Source organism: Anas platyrhynchos, chromosome 34 (genome assembly GCF_047663525.1).
Source record: "Anas platyrhynchos isolate ZD024472 breed Pekin duck chromosome 34, IASCAAS_PekinDuck_T2T, whole genome shotgun sequence".
In the NCBI taxonomy this organism is placed as follows: domain Eukaryota; kingdom Metazoa; phylum Chordata; class Aves; order Anseriformes; family Anatidae; genus Anas; species Anas platyrhynchos.
The window spans coordinates 2,618,709-2,634,652 of NC_092622.1; the positions used below are offsets into that span (position 1 = coordinate 2,618,709).

Here is a 15,944-nt window from a genome sequence, read left to right on the forward strand (position 1 = left end):
CCGCTCCCCGGTGACGCCACCGCGGCGGCGGTGACGTGGGCGCGGAGGGGGCGGGGCCAGGACCGCCCGGCGGCGCGCGGCGCTTCCTGCCCTGCGCCGCTCGGCTCCGCTCGGCTCGGCTCGGGGCGGCCCCGGCCCGGTCCGGCCCGCGCCATGCGGAGCCGCCTCCCCCCGCCCCGCGCAGCCTGAGCCGGGCCCGGGGCGCCCGCCGGGCCCGCACCGCCGCCTGCCAGGTCCGGGGAGGGGGGGGGGTGGAAACGGGGCCGGTTGGGAACGGGGGGACGGGGGGGGGGTGTTGGGGGGGGGAGCGCTCCGCGGCGGCCGGTAACGGCCGGTAACGGGAGGGGGGAGGGGGGAGGGGGGGGAGACGGGACCCGGCCCCGGAGCCGTTGGAGCCCCGGGGAGCCCCCGCCCGCATCCCGGCTCTGCCCAGGCCGCCGGTGCCCGGTGAGCCCCCCCCCGCCGCCCCCTCTCCCCTCTCGGTCCCCCCCTCCCGGTCCTCCGCCCCCCGAGGTGCCGGTGCCCGGTGCGGGTCCCCCCGGTGCGGGGCTCAGCAGAGAGCCCGGTACCGGTCGCGGTGCCCGGTGCGCGTCCCCGGGTGTCCCCCCCCGCGTCCCCTCCTCCCCAGAGCCCGGCCCGGTTTCCCCCCCCCCCCCAGCACTGGTTGGCAGCGGGGCCGCCCCGGGGGGCGCGGCGGGGGCAGCTCGGGGCCGGGGGTCCCGGCTCAGCGCCCGGTGCCGGCCGTTCCCCCCCCGCCCTCCCCCCCGCTGCAGGAAGCGGCCGGGAAATGGCAGCCGGGGGTTGCGTCGCCTTGTTTTTGAAACGTCCTCCCCGGCCCGGCCGCTTCGCTCCCGGTTCCTCTCCTGGGGCCTCCCGGGGCTACCGAGGATCCTCCCGGGGCGCCCCCGCTGGCAACGCCGCCTGCTCGCAGCCCTCGCTCGGGGGGGCTTCGGTCCCCCGGTGGGTTCACGGCCCCAGGCCCGGTTTGCTCGCAGCTCCACTGACCGGTGCCCACTGCGCCAGCCCCGGGGGAGAACCGGGCACGGCCCGGGCCTGGCTCTGCCCCCGGTGCCAGCGCATCCCCGCGGCCAGCCCTTCGCCCTCCTCGCCCGCACGGCTCCGGTTACGGCCTGGCCCAGTTTGCGGCAGGGCCGTGACGGGTGGCCTCTGCCCGCCGCACCCAGGGCTGGCAGCGGGCGGCCGGGTGCTGGCACCGCTCCCGGAGGTGCCGAGGGCGGCTCCGGTCGGGACAGGCCCCGGTGTCCCCGTGCCAGCTCCGGGCACGCCGTTGGTCCCCAGCGCCAGGCTCCCCTCCTGGGGACGGCGTCGCCGCTCAGCACCGCTCCCTTCCCTGCCCTTCAGCCTCCTGGTGCCCGCTGCCATCGCTTCCCCGTCCTCCCTGCTTTTATTCCGCCCTCCTGGCTCCGCTCCCCCCTCGTTGCCTCCACTCGGCCCCCTCCCGGCGCTGGCGCTGGCCCCAGCCCGCAGCAGCCACCTGTCCGGTTCTGGCACCTCCGGCCGCCTCCTCTGACCTCTCGCGGCCCCGCAGCGCCTTTCCCGGCCGGCCGGCGCATCAGATGCTGGGAGGTGCCGGAAAGGTTTTTTTTCTTCCTTCTCATCGGCCTCTGGCCGGGCTTCCCCAGGGAAGGGTCTCGCGGGCAGAGGCAGAGCTGAGCCGGGGGTGGTGGGGCTGGGATCTGATCCCGGCTGGCTTGGGGGGGGGACACCCGGGACACCCGGGAGCGCCATGCGCACGGCAGCTGCGTCACCGCCCATACGGGTTTCTCGGGCGGATGAATCAGCCCGGTCGGTGTCCCCGGCAGCCAGGGGGGCTCCATCTCCGCTGGAGCCCCGGGCGGCTCAGGCTGAGCCGTGATGAAATCCCCGGCCAGGTTTCGACACGGCTGCGCTGCGAGGCCGCGTGCTTGTGGCAGCGACGGCCCTTCCGGAGGGGATGGCGGAGCCAGCGCCGCCTCTGCCCTCGGCTGCTCTCGGGTTTGGTGTCTGTGGGGTGGGCGACCGTGGCCCCCGAGGGGTCCCGGGGGTCCCATCTCATCAGCTGGGCCCACAGAGCCACCGCGGCTCCTTGGCTTGGGGCAAGGAGCTGGGGGCAGCAGGGCACGGAGCCCCCAGCTCCCGGCTGTGAAACGAGGCCAGCCCAGATCCTGCCTGGAGCAGCTGATGCGCAGACGTCCCCGGAGCCGCGTTTCGGGAGGGGACGGGCTCCGTGCGGCGTGGCCGTGCCCCCTGCGGCATCGCGGGGCCGTGCCGCGGGCAGGGGGGACACGGGGTGCGAGGGGACACGCCGTCCCTGCGGCGCCGTCTGCTGGGAAGCGCGGCGTTCCCAGGGGAATCCCAGCCCCCCCCCCGTGTCCCCACAAGGTCACGGACCCCCCTGGGGGGGCCGGTGCCTCGTGCCATGCTCCTGCCCCGGGTCGGGAGCCCAGGGGAGGTGGGGGCTCGGCGCAGAGCTGAGTTCAGCTCGGAATGAAGCCCGTGCAGGGAGCAGGCGAGCCTGCTCGGTGACAGCCTTCCCTGGGGACACGGGAGCGCGGTGACGAGCTGCGCTCACGCAGGTGGCAGTTGGTGGCAGCTCGGCGCACGCAGCGCTGCTGGGCCTGGGGCCGGCTCGCCGCGGAGGCGGCACCGTGGGCTCGGTGAGGGGGCAGCGGGGGGGGGCTTTGGCAGCTGCCAGATGGCAGCCGGGGGCTCTCCCTGCCCCAGCCCCGTCCTGCGGGGCACGGCGCCGCTGCCGGCTCTGGGGAGCGGCTGTGCCCGGGCACGAGCGCAGGGCGTGGGGCAGAGCCTCCCGCGTGGGTGGGGGCCCCCACCCTGCCCCGCTGGGTGGCCTGGGCAGCCTGTAACCCCGTGCCTCTTGTCCCCTCCCAGACATGGACACAAACAACCATTTCAACTTCCCGGGCCTTTCCTCCGTACCTACTGCCTCAGGACTGAAACCCACGCCTTCCTCAGGGGACAGCCTGTACACCAACGGGGCTGCACTCAGCTTCCCCCCGCAAGGGAAAAGTAAGTGTCACAGCACCCCCGGGCACCCCGCGTCCCCCCGCCAGGCTGTGTCTGCCCTCGTTACGGGGCACTTGGCTCAGCGGTGAGCGTGTCCTCGGCGGGGCAGCGCCGCCCCGATGTCCCCTCGTGGTTTCGTGTCCTTGGCACGAGGAGGGAGCCTCGGCCTCGGAGCCTTCGGAGCATCCCCACCATGCTGGGGGGTCCCAGGGCAGCAGGGGTGGGGGTGAACCTCGGGGGGTTACTCCGGCCACGTGGGGGCTGGGGGCTGGAGGGGGTCTCTGCACACCCTCGGTCGCTTTGGCCTAGAAAAGAGCGGCCAGGCCGGACCGGGGGCTGTGCGTGGATTTGGCCGGCCGGCTGATCCCTGCGCAGCCCTGCCAGGCACCCGGCTAATCCCCCGCCTCCTGCTGCTCACAGCACCACGGGGCCGCTTCCTCCATGCCAGGTGGGAGCAGCCCGCTCCGTGCAGCGATGCTGCTGCTGGGGCAGAGCGGGGGACATCGTCCGGCTGTCCCCAAGCCCTCTCGTCAGGCCTGGATGTTGGGAAGTCCCTGCCGTGCTGCTATAACGCGTTCATCTCTTCCCCTCTCGCTCTCCGCAGGTCTGAACGGGGGCATGAATGTCAACGGCTTCTCTACTGTATCTCACACCAGTACTTCAGGGACCTTCACCTCCAGCACGCATTCCTCGGGCACGCCTCACCTCCGCTCCTACGACTGCCTCTGGGACTACGCTCAGTTCCAGCCGGCCGGCGCGGGCGGCCTCAAGGACGGCAGCCCCAGCGCCGCCCCGTTCCCCAGCCTCGCGCCGTTCCCGCTCAACGGCGTGGCGGGGGGGTCCCGGCCGGCCTCCCCGGGGCACGGCGCCAACCTGCGGGGCAGCGGGCAGGAGCTCTGGGGCAACGGCACCCCCGGCTCCATGGGGCTGAACTTTGACTCTCAGGAGCTCTACGACTCCTTCCACGACCAGAACTTTGAGCTGATGCCCAACGGGCCGGCCAGCTTCTACACGGCCTCGCAGCCGTCCCCCATGCTGGGCTCTGGCGAGCCTCCCTTCCCGCTGCCACCAGAGGAGCCAGGCGCCAGCGAGGGCGATGCCGAGGCCACCAAGGAGCTGTCCCCGGCCATCGCGGAGAACGGGGGCGGGCTGGTGGGCAGCATGGAGCTGGAGGACACGCAGCCAGGTAGGAGCCCTGGCTCGGGATCCGCCGCGTTGGGCGTTCTGCTCCCTGGGGAGGGCCGGCCTCACCCCCCCCACCATGCGTCTCATCGGGGTTTGGCCTCTCTCGGTGTGGAGTAGCTTTTGGGATCTTGTTAGGCTGGGCTGAGCGTCGCCTGTGGTGTCACTGCCAGCAGAGCAGCGTTCCCAGCCGCCTGCAGAGCCATGCAGCAGCCGGGGTCCTGCAGCCGCCCACCCGCCACGGGACTCCCTGGGGGCTGGCATCCCACAGAGACCCCGGGATGGGCGCTGGGAGGGACCGGGGGCAGCGTGGCCCCAGGAGGCAGTGGGGAGGGCCGGGAGGAGGCTGGGCAGCAAACAGCCGTGACGTGGGGCTGAGGGCAGGAGCAGCGGGTCGGGCAGGAGCAGCGGGTCGCGCCGCACGACGCCTTCGGGGCAGGGCTGGCTGGGCCCCGGGCTCCGTTCCTCAGAGCCTCCTGCCCCAGGGTTTGTTTTCGGACTCTTCCTCCCTTTAGACTTGAAGCTCTGCAGCTACAACGGGTCGGCCCCCGCCGTGGTGCCGCTGAGCCAGGAGGACTCGGTCCTGGCCCCCGACGTGGGCAGCGGCTGCCTGGGGGACGCGTCGCCCATCAGCGCCCCGCTGGAGGACGCGCACATCCTGAGCGAAGACCCCCTGGAGCCCTTCGAGGCCCTGGACAGAGGTAGGGAGGCCGCGGTGGCACTGGGGTCAAAGGGCTGGGCGCGTCGCTCCCAGCCAGCAGCGTGGGGCGGCCGCCTCCGCTCCCGTCCCACCTCCTCCGGACCCTCTCCCACGGGTGACGGTGACGGCGGAGGCCGATGGCGATGGTGGAGGCCGAAGCCTCCGGCGCTGCCTCCTCCAGCAGCGCCAGCCCTGGGCAGGCGAGGGGCGGGCCCGCGCCCGCGTCCCTCCCGCGCCAGCCCTCCTCCGCGCTCCCTTCCTTCCCTTCCCAGCTCCGTGACGAAGCTGTTACTCAGCGCCTGAACTTCCGCGCTGGTGAACATCCCCGCCACCGCCACCACGGCCATTTTGGGCTCCGCTTCCCAAAGGAGGGGGCGTGGCTGGGGGCTGCCGAAATCCCTTAACCCCTCTTCTGCCGGCGCCTTCTTGGCCCCGGGGGGGGGAGTGGAGAGGGGGGGGGTTTGTTTGTCCCCGAGGCCATCTCCACCCGGCGGGTCCGGCCGCCCCCCTCCCGGGAGCGGAGATGTGGGTTTGCGTGCCCCCAACGTGCTCGGACACGGGGGGCCCCCTGCGCGTGGCCCTGCCGAGGTCCTGGTGCTGATCCCCCCCCCAGACCCAGGCACTGGGGACCTCTACGCGATGGACGACTCGCAGCTGGTGAGCGACAAGTCCCCCCTGGAGGAGCCCCCCGACGTGCCCAGCCTGCGCTGCTCCGCCAGCCCCCCCCTGCACGCCGCCGGCCCCTTCAGCCTGCTGGAGGCCAGCCGGCCGGCCCCCCCGCTGCTCGCCAGCCCCGGCTCGCCACCCGCCCTGCACGGTACGTGGACGGCCCCACGAGCCCCCCCGGCTGCCACCGCCACGGGGGGAGCACGGCCACCCATCTGCCGTGCGGCACCTCTTTGTGCGGGGCCGGTGGCAGAGGGTGTGCGGGGACACCGCAGCTCCTGGTGCTGAGCCCGAGGAGCCCCAGCTCGGAGCGTGCTGGGGGGAGCTGGGGAGGGGGACGCGCAGCCCTGTCCTCGTGCTCGCCGGGTGGGGGCTGTCCGCTGCCATGGGCGGAGCAGGAAGGGAGCAGAGCTCGCGGTGACGTCCCTGACCTTGGCTCTGCAGACAGCAGCCTAGACCTGAACAGCAGCAGCCACGCGGGGCCGGAGGAGTCGGGGTCCCTGGAGCTCGACGACGCTCCGCTGGAGCCAGAATCCGCATCCCCCTCCGCAGAGGAGGAGGAAGAGGAGGAGGAGGAGGAGGAGGAGGAGGCTGCTGACAGCTGCACGGAGGCTTCAGCTGCGCCAGAAGGCGAGAGCGAGGAGGCCGCCCCGCTCAGCGTGTCGGCGGGAGGTGAGGACGGAGCCCCCCCCTTGGCTGGGCACCCAGCACACCCCCAGCGCTCGCCGAGCTCAGGTCCCCTCTGTCCCGCAGGGGATGCCCCCCGCAGGCGCATCGCCACCCCGGAGGAGGTGCGCTTCCCGCTGCAGCACGGGTACGTGGCCCCGTCCCTCCGTCCCATTGTCACAGGGCCCCCATGGCCCTGAGGCCGTGCCGGGCCCCGACTGAGGCGCTGCTGTGCCCAGGTGGAGGAGGGAGGTGCGGATCAAGAAGGGAAACCACCGCTGGCAGGGCGAGACCTGGTACTACGGGCCCTGCGGGAAGAGGATGAAGCAGTTCCCGGAGGTGATCAAGGTATGGTGAGCGGGGGAGGGCAGGCGCTGTGTGCCAGGGGGCTGCGAGCGCCGAGCCCCCTCCTCTCGTGCACCCTCACGGCCTTCATCCTCCTCTTCCTCCTCCTGCCCCCAGTACCTGAGCAGGAACGTGGTGCAGGACGTCCGCCGCGAGCACTTCAGCTTCAGCCCCCGCATGCCGGTTGGAGACTTCTACGAGGAGCGGGACACGCCGGAGGTGCGCCGGGCACCCAGGCCAGGCCGTGGGACCCCCCAGGCTGCTCCACGGGATGCGGCACCGGCAGTGGGGCCGTGGGGGTGTCCCCTCCGGGGGTGACCACCTTGTGTCCCGCAGGGCCTGCAGTGGGTGAAACTGAGCCCCGAGGAGATCCCGTCCCGCATCCAGGCCATCACGGGCAAGCGCGGGCGTCCCCGCAACGCGGAGAAAGCCAAGACCAAGGAGACGCCCGCCGTGAAGCGCGGCCGGGGCCGGCCCCCCAAGGTGAAGATGGTCGATTTGCTGAGCAAGACGGACGCTCGGCTGCTGAAGAGGCTGGAAGCCCAAGGTACCCCCTCCCCGGCCCCTCCAGCTCAGGTGCTGCCCCTCGCAGCCCACCCTGCAGGGGGGCTGCAGCCCTGGCACCTGCTCCCTGGTGCCAGCCTCCTTCTGTGCCCTCGCAGAGGTGCTCAGCGATGAGGACAAGCTGAAAATGAGCAAGATCAAGAAGAAAATGAGGAGAAAGGTACGGGTGGCTGTGGGGGGAGGGCAGGGCGAGGGCTGAGGGCGATCCTGGGTTTCCTCCACATCCCACAGCCCCGTTGGGGCAGGGGGCTGCTGCTGTGCCCCCCCCCGTCAGCTGCCATCTCCCTGAGCTGGGTCTTGTCCCTCCCAGGCCAAGAACAAGCAGAAGCAGGAAGCGAAAGCTCCCAAAGCGAAGGAAGCCAAGAAGAAGTCCAAGGTGAGTCTGCGGTGGCTGTGGGGGCCGTGGAGGGGGCGGAGGTGGAGCCCCCGTCCCCACAGATCCCGGGGCTTTGTTCTCAGGCCAAGGAGAAGAAGGGCAAACCCGAGAAGGGCAAGGAAAAAGTGCGGCCCAAGGAGAAGAAGGGCAAAGGGGCTCGCAAGGTGGACAAGGGCCTGTTGGCCCAGCGGCGCCTGGAGGAGCGGCGGCGGCAGCAGCTCATCCTGGAGGAGATGAAGAAGCCTACGGAGGACATGTGCCTGGGGGACCACCAGGTGGGCTGGGCCTTGCAGCGAGACCTGGGGGCAGCCGGCCGGGCCAAGCCCACGGGCAGAGAGCCCGGCTGGTGCCTCGCGTGCCCTGACTGCCCCCTCTCCTGCCCTGCAGCCGCTGCCGGCCTTCTCCCGCATCCCGGGCCTCGTCCTGCCCAGCCACGCTTTCTCCAACTGCCTGACCGTCGTGGAGTTCCTGCAGAGCTACGGCAAGGTCCTGGGCTTCGACCCGGCCAAGGACGTGCCCAGCCTGTGCACGCTGCAGGAGGGGCTGCTGGGGGTGGGGGACAGCGCGGGCGAGGTGCAGGACCTGCTGGTGAGGCTGCTGCAGGCTGCGCTCTACGACCCCGGGCTGCCCCCCTACTGCCAGGTGAGCGGCTGCGTCCCCGTCCCTGTCCCCGCATCCCCTGTCACACGCAGGCAGCAGGGCTCTTGGTGCCCACGAGGCTCCTGTGCTGTGCTCCGGGAGGTGCTGTCCTTGCTGCAGCCTCCCCTGCCTCTCCCCGTGCCCCTCCAGTTCCCAACCTCATCCTGGGGCACCCCTGGGCTCGCCCCCTCTCAAGCTTGGGTTTTCCCAGCTCAGCTGTTGGTGTCCCTGTTTTTTTGTTTGTTTTTTTTTCCCTTCCTGCTGACTCCCCCACGCTCCCTAACGCCCCTTCTTGCTCCCCAGTCCCTGAAGATCCTGGGGGAGAAGGTGTCAGAGATCAGCCTGAACCGTGACACCGTCTCCGAGGTGCTGCGCTGCTTCCTCACGGCGTACGGGGCGGAGGACGAGCTGTGCGAGGGGCTGCGCACGAAACCCTTCCAGGCGCTGCCCCCCGACAAGAAGGCCGCCATCCTGGCCTTCCTGGTGAACGAGCTCAACAGCAGCACCCTCATCATCAAGTGAGTGCGGGCTGGGGGCGAACGCGGGCTCTGCTGCTGTCCTCCTCGAGGAGCTGCGTGGAGCTGAGCCCCTCGTCCCCTTGCAGCGAGATCGACAAGACCCTGGAGAGCATGGCCAACTACAGGAAGAGCAAGTGGATCATCGAGGGCCGGCTGCGCAGGTGGGTGCTGCGCCTTGGGACGTGGCTGCCTCCTGCCCGCGGTCTCCAAAACCTTCCCCATCCGCGCCCCTGGGGCTCGAGCAGGGTTGGGGCGTTCTTGCAGTGCCGCCGGGTGCCTGCACGCCTCAGCTTGCCGGGGAGCGAGGCAGGGAGCAGGCGGGTGCTGGACGCTGCGCCGCGTCTCGGCAGGTTGAAGGTGGCCCTGGCCAAGAAGACGGGGCGCCCCGAGTCCGAGATCACCGGCCTGGACGACGGGCGGCGCAGGCGCAGCTCCCGCCTGACGGAGGAGCCCAGCCTGGAGCTGGAGGAGGAGGAGGAGAGCCGAGGACGCAGATCCCGCCGGGACGAGGAGGTGAGGATGTGGCCACTGGGGACGGGGAGCAGTTTGGGGTGGCCTTTGGGGATCTCTTCCCGGTCCTGCCGATGCCTCCCTGACAGATCCCTTGCCTCCCCCAGGCCGAAACGTCCGCCTCCAGCGTCCCCGAGCTCGAGCGGCAGATCGAGAAGCTGGCCAAGGTGCGCGGGTGGCGGAGGGGCTGCGGGTCCCCCAGTGCTGCAGGTCCCCCGGTGCCCGTCCCTGCCGCCCCTCACCCCGTACTCTCCCCACAGCGGCAGATGTTTTTCCGCAAGAAGCTGCTCCACTCCTCGCAGACGCTGCGGGCGGCCTCGCTGGGCCAGGACCGGTACCGGCGCCGGTACTGGGTGCTGCCCCACCTGGGAGGGATCTTCGTGGAGGGTGCAGAAGGTGAGCTGGGGCTGGGCTCCGGGGTCACGTTGCAGACCCCCCCTCACTGCTGCACACCCCCCCCTTCACCTCCCGCTGTCCTCCCAGCAGCTGATCCGGCTCCCGAGGAGCACCCCGAGGAGAAGCCGTCCTCCCACGTGGCACCGGTGAAGGAGGAGCCGATGGACGTGGAGGTGCCCGTCCCCGTCCCCGTGCCTGTCCCTGTGCCCGTGCCCAGCCGGGTGAACTGCACGGCCTCGCGTGCCCGGGGGCGGCCGCGGAAGAGCAAGGAGTTGCCGCGGAAGAGCAAGGAGGAGCCGCCCCCACCCTGCAGGCCCAAATCCCCCCCCATCAACGGGGTCCTGGAGGAGCCGATGACCCTGGGGCAGAGCCAGCACGACCTCAGCCAGTCCGCCTTCCTCTCCTGGCTGAGCCAAACTCAGTCATCCCTGCTCGAGGACTCGGTCCTCACCCCGGACAGCAGCCCCGGCAACGGGGAAGGGGGGCTCCAGCCGCTCGAGACCCTGGCCGACCCCACGGCGGAGGAGGAGAGCACCACAGAGGCCGTGGAAAAGCAGGGGCCCTGGTTCAACCTGCTGCCCCGGACCCCCTGCGACAACCGACCCCCCCTCACTACCTCCTCAGCTGAGCCCTCTCCACGCGCCACCTCGCAGCCCCGCGGCCAGCCCCGGGGCGAGCAGCCCAAGGCCTCGGCCAGGCAGGTGGGTGCCCGGGGCCGACCGCAATGGCTGGGGCACGGGGAGGGGGCCGAGGGGTGCTGGGGTAGGGGGGCGAGGAGCAGGTGCGGGGCTGTCCCGTGTCCAACGGGCTCTGTCCCCTGCAGCTGAACGGGCTCCCCGCTGATGACCCCACGTCTCCCCTGCTCGCTTCCACCCCGGTCCACGCCGGCGCCAAGGCCCACGGTGCCTGCCCCAGGAGCCGGAGCAGCCTGGAGAAGCTCCAGGATGTGCCGGGGCAGCCCAAGCGCCGAGGGCGGCCTCCGACCAAGTTCTTCAAGCAGATCGAGCAGAAGTACTTGACCCAGCTGACGGAGCAGCCCGTGCCCACTGGTGAGAGCCATGCCAGAGGTCCCGGCTCCCAGGCCGAGCCGTGGCCTTGCTTCTCCCCAGGGAAAGCCCTTGGGTTTTGGGGCCGGCTCTGCCACGCGAGGCCGTGGGGAGGGGGTGCCGGTGCCCCCACCCTGAGCTGCGTGGTGCTGCCTTGCAGAGATGCAGAGCGGCTGGTGGTGGCTGCAGGACCCCGAGCAGCTGGAGGCAGTGGCTCGAGCGCTGCACCCGCGGGGCATCCGGGAGAAGGCTCTCCACAAGCACCTCACCAAGCACAAGGAGTACCTGCGGGAGGTCTGCCTGCGCGCCACCACGGGTAAAAGCTGCCCCCTTGGGCCAGGGCGTGGGCCTGGCTCCGCGTCCCCCCCCCACCAACCTCCCCATCTGTCCCCAGACCCCATCTTCCACCTGCGCCCCGAGGCGGCCGGCGCCGCCGTGTCTCAGGAAGCCCTGGCCCAGTGGTCGGTGATGGAGAGGGCCTACGAGACCGACCTCTCCATCCTGCAGTGGGTGGAGGAGCTGGAGCAGCGCGTGCTGATGGCCGACCTGCAGATCCGGGTAGGCGCTGGGCCGGGGGGGCTGCCCACGCAGCGACCTCAAGCCGGGCGCCCTCCCTGAGCCCCTCTCTCCCACAGGGTTGGACGTGCCCCAGCCCCGACTCGACGCGGGACGACCTGCGGTACTGCGAGCACAAGGTGGAGCCCCTGGAGGACATCACGGTCCGGAGCCGGCGGGACGGGCTGCCGCTGTGCCGCGAGCGCAACAACCCCCTGGACCTGGCGGTCCTGCGGCTGGCGGCGCTGGAGCAGAACGTGGAGCGGCGCTACCTGAAGGAGCCCCTCTGGCCCCTGCACGAGGTGGTGGTGGAGAAAGCCGTGCTGAGCGGCCCCGAGGAGCTGAGCCTGGGCACCACCGAGATGTGAGCCCCTCGTCTTGTTTTTGGGGTGGGGGCTGGTAGTGGGACCCCCAAGCCTCGGCTGAGCCCCCCCCGTCCCCATCCCTCCTCCCGCAGCGCCTACGAGATCACGCCCCGGGTCCGGACGTGGCGGCAGACGCTGGAGCGGTGCCGCAGCGCGGCTCAGGTCTCCCTCTGCATCTACCAGCTGGAGAAATCCATCGCCTGGGAGAAGTCGGTCAACAAAGTGGTGAGAGCCCGCGCCCTGCCAGGGGGGGTGGTATTTGGGGGGGGAGGGGGTCCCGCACCGTGGCACCCCTGACGCCCCCGCCGGCCCCCCCAGACCTGCCTGGTGTGCCGGCGCGGGGACGACGACGAGCACCTGCTGCTGTGCGACGGCTGCGACCGCGGCTGCCACCTCTACTGCCACCGGCCCAAGATGACCGAGGTGCCCGAGGGCGACTGGTTCTGCTCTGTCTGCGTCTCCCAGGTGGGCACCGGGACCCCCTCCAGCTCACGCGGTGCCCCCCCAGCTCTGCCCCCACGGTGACCCCCCCTTCCCGGTCCCCCCACACAGGCGGAGGCGTACCGGGACCCCAGCTCTCCCCGGCGAGGCAAGAAGCGGAAGCGGGGACGCCTCCTGGGGGGGGGCTCGGCGGAGGAGGAGGAGAGCCCCCGGCGCCGGGCACCCCCCCGCCGCCGCGAGGGGCAGCCGCTGCCCCGCCATGTCACCGAGGGGCTGTCCCCGGCCAAGCGGCGCGGAGCCACGCTGCGGAGCCAGCCCAGCGACCTGACCTTCTGCGAGTGAGTGCCGGGGGGGACACGGGGTTGGGAATGGGGGGGGGACACCGCCCCCCAGGCCCCCTCCCCAGCGCCTCCTTCCCTCCCCAGGATCATCCTGATGGAGATGGAGTCGCACGAGGATGCGTGGCCCTTCCTGGAGCCGGTCAACCCGCGCCTGGTGCCCGGCTACCGCAAGATCATCAAGAACCCCATGGACTTCGCCACCATGCGCACGCGGCTGCTGCGGGGCGGGTGAGCGCGGGGGTGCCCCCTCCCCGGCCCCTATTCCTCACCCCACATCCCTGACCCCCCCTCCGTGCCCCCCTCCCGCAGGTACTCGAGCTCGGAGGAGTTTGCGGCCGACGCGCTGCTGGTGTTCGACAACTGCCAGACCTTCAACGAGGACGATTCGGACGTGGGCAAGGCCGGGCACGTCATGCGCAAGTTCTTCGAGAGCCGGTGGGAGGAATTTTATCAGGGAAAGCACGCGGCCCGGCCGTGAGCGACCCCCCCCCGGCCCGGGGAACCCCCCCCCTCGCCGCCCGGAGCCCATCTCGCTGCCTGCTGAACCCCGCGGGGGCTGGGGGGTCGCTGCCCAGGGCCCCCCCCCCCCCCCCATCACCGGTGTGCTGGGGGTTTGGGGTGGGGGCCCAGCCCAGACCCCCCCCCCTCGACCACCACCACCACCAAAATCCTTCCCTTGCCCCCCCCCCTTATCCCCCCCCCCCCCCAGCACCATCACTCACAGACTGTGTAAGCCAAAAAGAAAAAACAAAGAGGTGTTTTTTTTTCTTTCTTTCTTTTCAATTTTGAGTTCCCGATTTAAAAAAAAACAGAAGCGAAGCCCAACCTCCGCCCCCCCCACCCCACCCCGTATCCTTTCCCAACCTCACCCCCTTACACCCCGAAACAAAAAAAAAAAACACAAAAAAAAAAAGAAAAAAAAAGAAAAAAACGAGGAAAAGCGAATAATCCCCGCTGGGAATATTTAATAATAGCAATAGTTCGTAGTGAATGTGTCCGAGCGCTCCTGTGCAGCGTCTACATGCATTAACGGCCAGTAAAGTGGACTTAGCCCCCCCCCCGCGGCCCCCCCCCCTGCTCGCCGGCCCGGCCAGGACCCCCCCCCCACCTCCCCCCCCCGCGCAGACACTTTACGGGAGGGCCCCCCCAATCCCCCCCCCCACCCCGGTGCACCCCTTCTGCTGTAGGACCCCCGCCCGCTGCGCCGGGGTGGGCGCTGCCCCCCCCCCTCATCCCCCCCCCCCCACCTGGCTCCAGGGACCAAACGGGGGGGGGAGGGGGGGCGGGGGGGGCCCCTTGGCCCTTTCCCTGCCTCCACTTCTCAGGAAGACCCCGGCCCCCTGCACCCCCAACCCCTCTGCGAGGCCCCCCCCCCCCCAAAAAATTGGGACCCCTCAGGGATGCTACCGCAGCTCCAGGTGGGGAGGGGGCGCGGCCCCCCCATCCCCCCCCCCCACCCCATAAGCAGGGACTTGAAGCCTCAGGCGGGCGTTTGCTGCCCCCCCCCACCAGGAATTAGGATTTTTTTTGGGGGGGGGGGTTACAGCCACGCCGGGTGGTGACACGGGGGGGGGGCCGGGGTCCTGCGGCCACGGTGGGGGCCCCCCAGCCCCGCCGGCCAGGATTATTACGGGTACTCGCTCGGGGTTCGGCGGCCGGCGGGGCTGGGGGGCCCCGGCGCGTTCCCCCCCCCCTCCCCAATTTTTCCCCCCAACCCCACAGAGCACTGAACACAACTCACCTACCTGGGCGGAGAGGGGGGGGCCCCGGCCGCGCCCCCCACCCCCGCCTTTCCCCCCCCTCACCCCCGCGTCTTTCAAAGTAGCCTTTTTTCTATGGGAGAAACCTCAGAATCTTTTTATTTGATTTTTTTTAATTTTTTTTTTTTGCCTGGAGATCCGAGGTGGATTCGAAGTCTCTTGGAACTGACTTTCTACGCCGCAGAAATATTTATATTTTTCTCTAAAAAAAAACTGCGCTGTAACAAAAACTTGTCTTGGGGTTTGCTTTTCGGGCATGGTTCGGAGCCCTCAGCTTTTGGGTTTTTTTTTTGTCGTTGTTGGGTTTTTTTGTTGTTGTTGTTTTTTTGTTGTTTTTTGTTTTTTTCGTTTTTTTTTCGTTTTTTTTCCGTCGTGGGAAAGTTCTCGGGAGTCTCCGCAGCGTTCTCGTGTTCCTTCAGTTCAAGTTCACCCCCCCCTTTCCCCCCCCCCCTCACCTTTACCCCCCCCCTTCTGCATCGCCCCACCCCTTTGCCCCCCCCCCCCCCGGGGCAGCTCGGGGCTGGGGGGGGGGGCGTTTTTCCCTCCCCCCCCCCCCCCCGGCCGCCTTTTCTATAACCAGCCGTGTCGTTTTAGTGACTTTTTTAATTTACAGGTTTTTGGTGAATTTAAATTGATTTCTTTCTATATTTTTAGGACCAATCTCGTTTTTAGTAAGGGTTTAAAGGAGAAAAAAAGAAAAAAATTAAAAAAACACAAAAAAAATATAGAGCCCCCCCCCCACAGCCCCCCCCCCCCCCCCACCCGCTCGCCCTCCTGTCGGTTGCCTGTCGGCGTCCCCACGAGCTGTAGGACCGTGTCGCGTTACGAGAATAAAAACTCACGTTCGGGACACATCCCCTGGCGAGCTGTCTCTGGGGGGGCCCTGGTGGCGGTGACCCCCCCCCCCGCAACACATACAGAGGCAGTCGCTTTTCTCGCCTTTTTTTTTTATTATTTAAAAAGAAAAGAAAACAAAAAAAACTCCAAAAAGGGGTTGGGGGGGGGGAAGGGGCAGCTGAGGGGGGGTGCGGGGTGGTGGTGGGGGAGGGGTCCTGGGAGGGGGGGTTGGGTGTTGGGCGGGGGGCAAGGCGGCCGGAGGGAGCGGCGGAAGGGAGGAGGAAGAAATACAAAACTAGAAACCTCTCGAGATTCTTAAAAAAAGCAACTTAAAAACCTGTACAAAATGCGCTACGTATAAATTAAAGGGGGGGGGCGGGGGGGGGGGGCGCGAGGGGCTTTGGGGTGGGGGGGGGGGGCCAACAGCATCTCGGCCCCCCCAACCCCCCCCCCCTCCACCCCCCCCCCAGCAGGCGGGACCCCAGCGCCCACCCCCTCCTCCCCTGCCCCCCCCCCCCTTTCCCCAGCCCTCTTTCAGCCCCCCCCCCGTAGATTTGGGGGGGGGGGGGCTGAGCGCCAGGGCCCCCCCCGGGGGAGGTGTGGGGGGGCATCTGCAGGGCTCCCTCTTTTGGGCCCTCTTTTTCCTTGGGGGGGTCCCACCGAGGGGGCAGCGCTAGCAGCAACGAGAGCGGCGGGTGACGGCTGGAAACCGGGGGCGCTGCCAGCCTGGGCAAAGGGCCATGACCCCCCCGCCCCCCCCCCCCCGGGAAACCTGGGCTGGGCACGCGCCGAGCTGTGGGGTGAGGTAGATGTGTGCGGGGGTAAGGGGGGCCCTGCTGGCCGGGGGGGGCCCCCTCGGTCCCATGGGGGACTGGGAAGCCCACTGCCCCGGGGGGCGGGCAGGGAGCGGGTCTCGGCCCCCCCCCTGCGCTGGGTGGGGGGGGGGGGCGGCTGGAAGAACCTGGGCAGCCGGCAGAGCTGGGCACTGGGGGGCACGGCCGGCCCCAGAGCTG

At 70.0% G+C, this 15,944-nt stretch overlaps 1 protein-coding gene across 3 annotated transcripts; it reads left to right on the plus strand.

Annotated features, from left to right (window-relative positions):
• The first annotated feature begins 39 nt into the window (after positions 1-39).
• On the plus strand, positions 40-13,106 carry BAZ2A (bromodomain adjacent to zinc finger domain 2A). Of its 3 annotated transcripts, none has more exons than XM_072031915.1 (29): positions 40-233; positions 2,890-3,027; positions 3,629-4,210; positions 4,722-4,907; positions 5,520-5,723; positions 6,017-6,244; positions 6,326-6,386; positions 6,478-6,586; positions 6,701-6,802; positions 6,920-7,130; positions 7,246-7,307; positions 7,458-7,523; positions 7,586-7,798; positions 7,911-8,165; positions 8,466-8,680; positions 8,767-8,841; positions 9,031-9,193; positions 9,298-9,357; positions 9,451-9,586; positions 9,677-10,287; positions 10,410-10,635; positions 10,793-10,948; positions 11,027-11,190; positions 11,268-11,551; positions 11,645-11,777; positions 11,871-12,017; positions 12,105-12,331; positions 12,419-12,562; positions 12,644-13,106. In XM_072031915.1, exons 2-29 carry the CDS (start codon positions 2,892-2,894, stop codon positions 12,810-12,812), a joined length of 5,325 nt encoding a protein of 1,774 aa, XP_071888016.1. In that variant the 5' UTR covers positions 40-233; positions 2,890-2,891; the 3' UTR covers positions 12,813-13,106. The 3 variants fall into 3 exon arrangements, with proteins under 3 accessions (XP_071888016.1, XP_071888017.1, XP_071888018.1); XM_072031916.1 differs by having other exon boundaries at positions 41-233; positions 7,607-7,798; positions 9,674-10,287; XM_072031917.1 differs by having other exon boundaries at positions 50-233; positions 9,674-10,287.
• Positions 13,107-15,944: the final 2,838 nt, after the last annotated feature.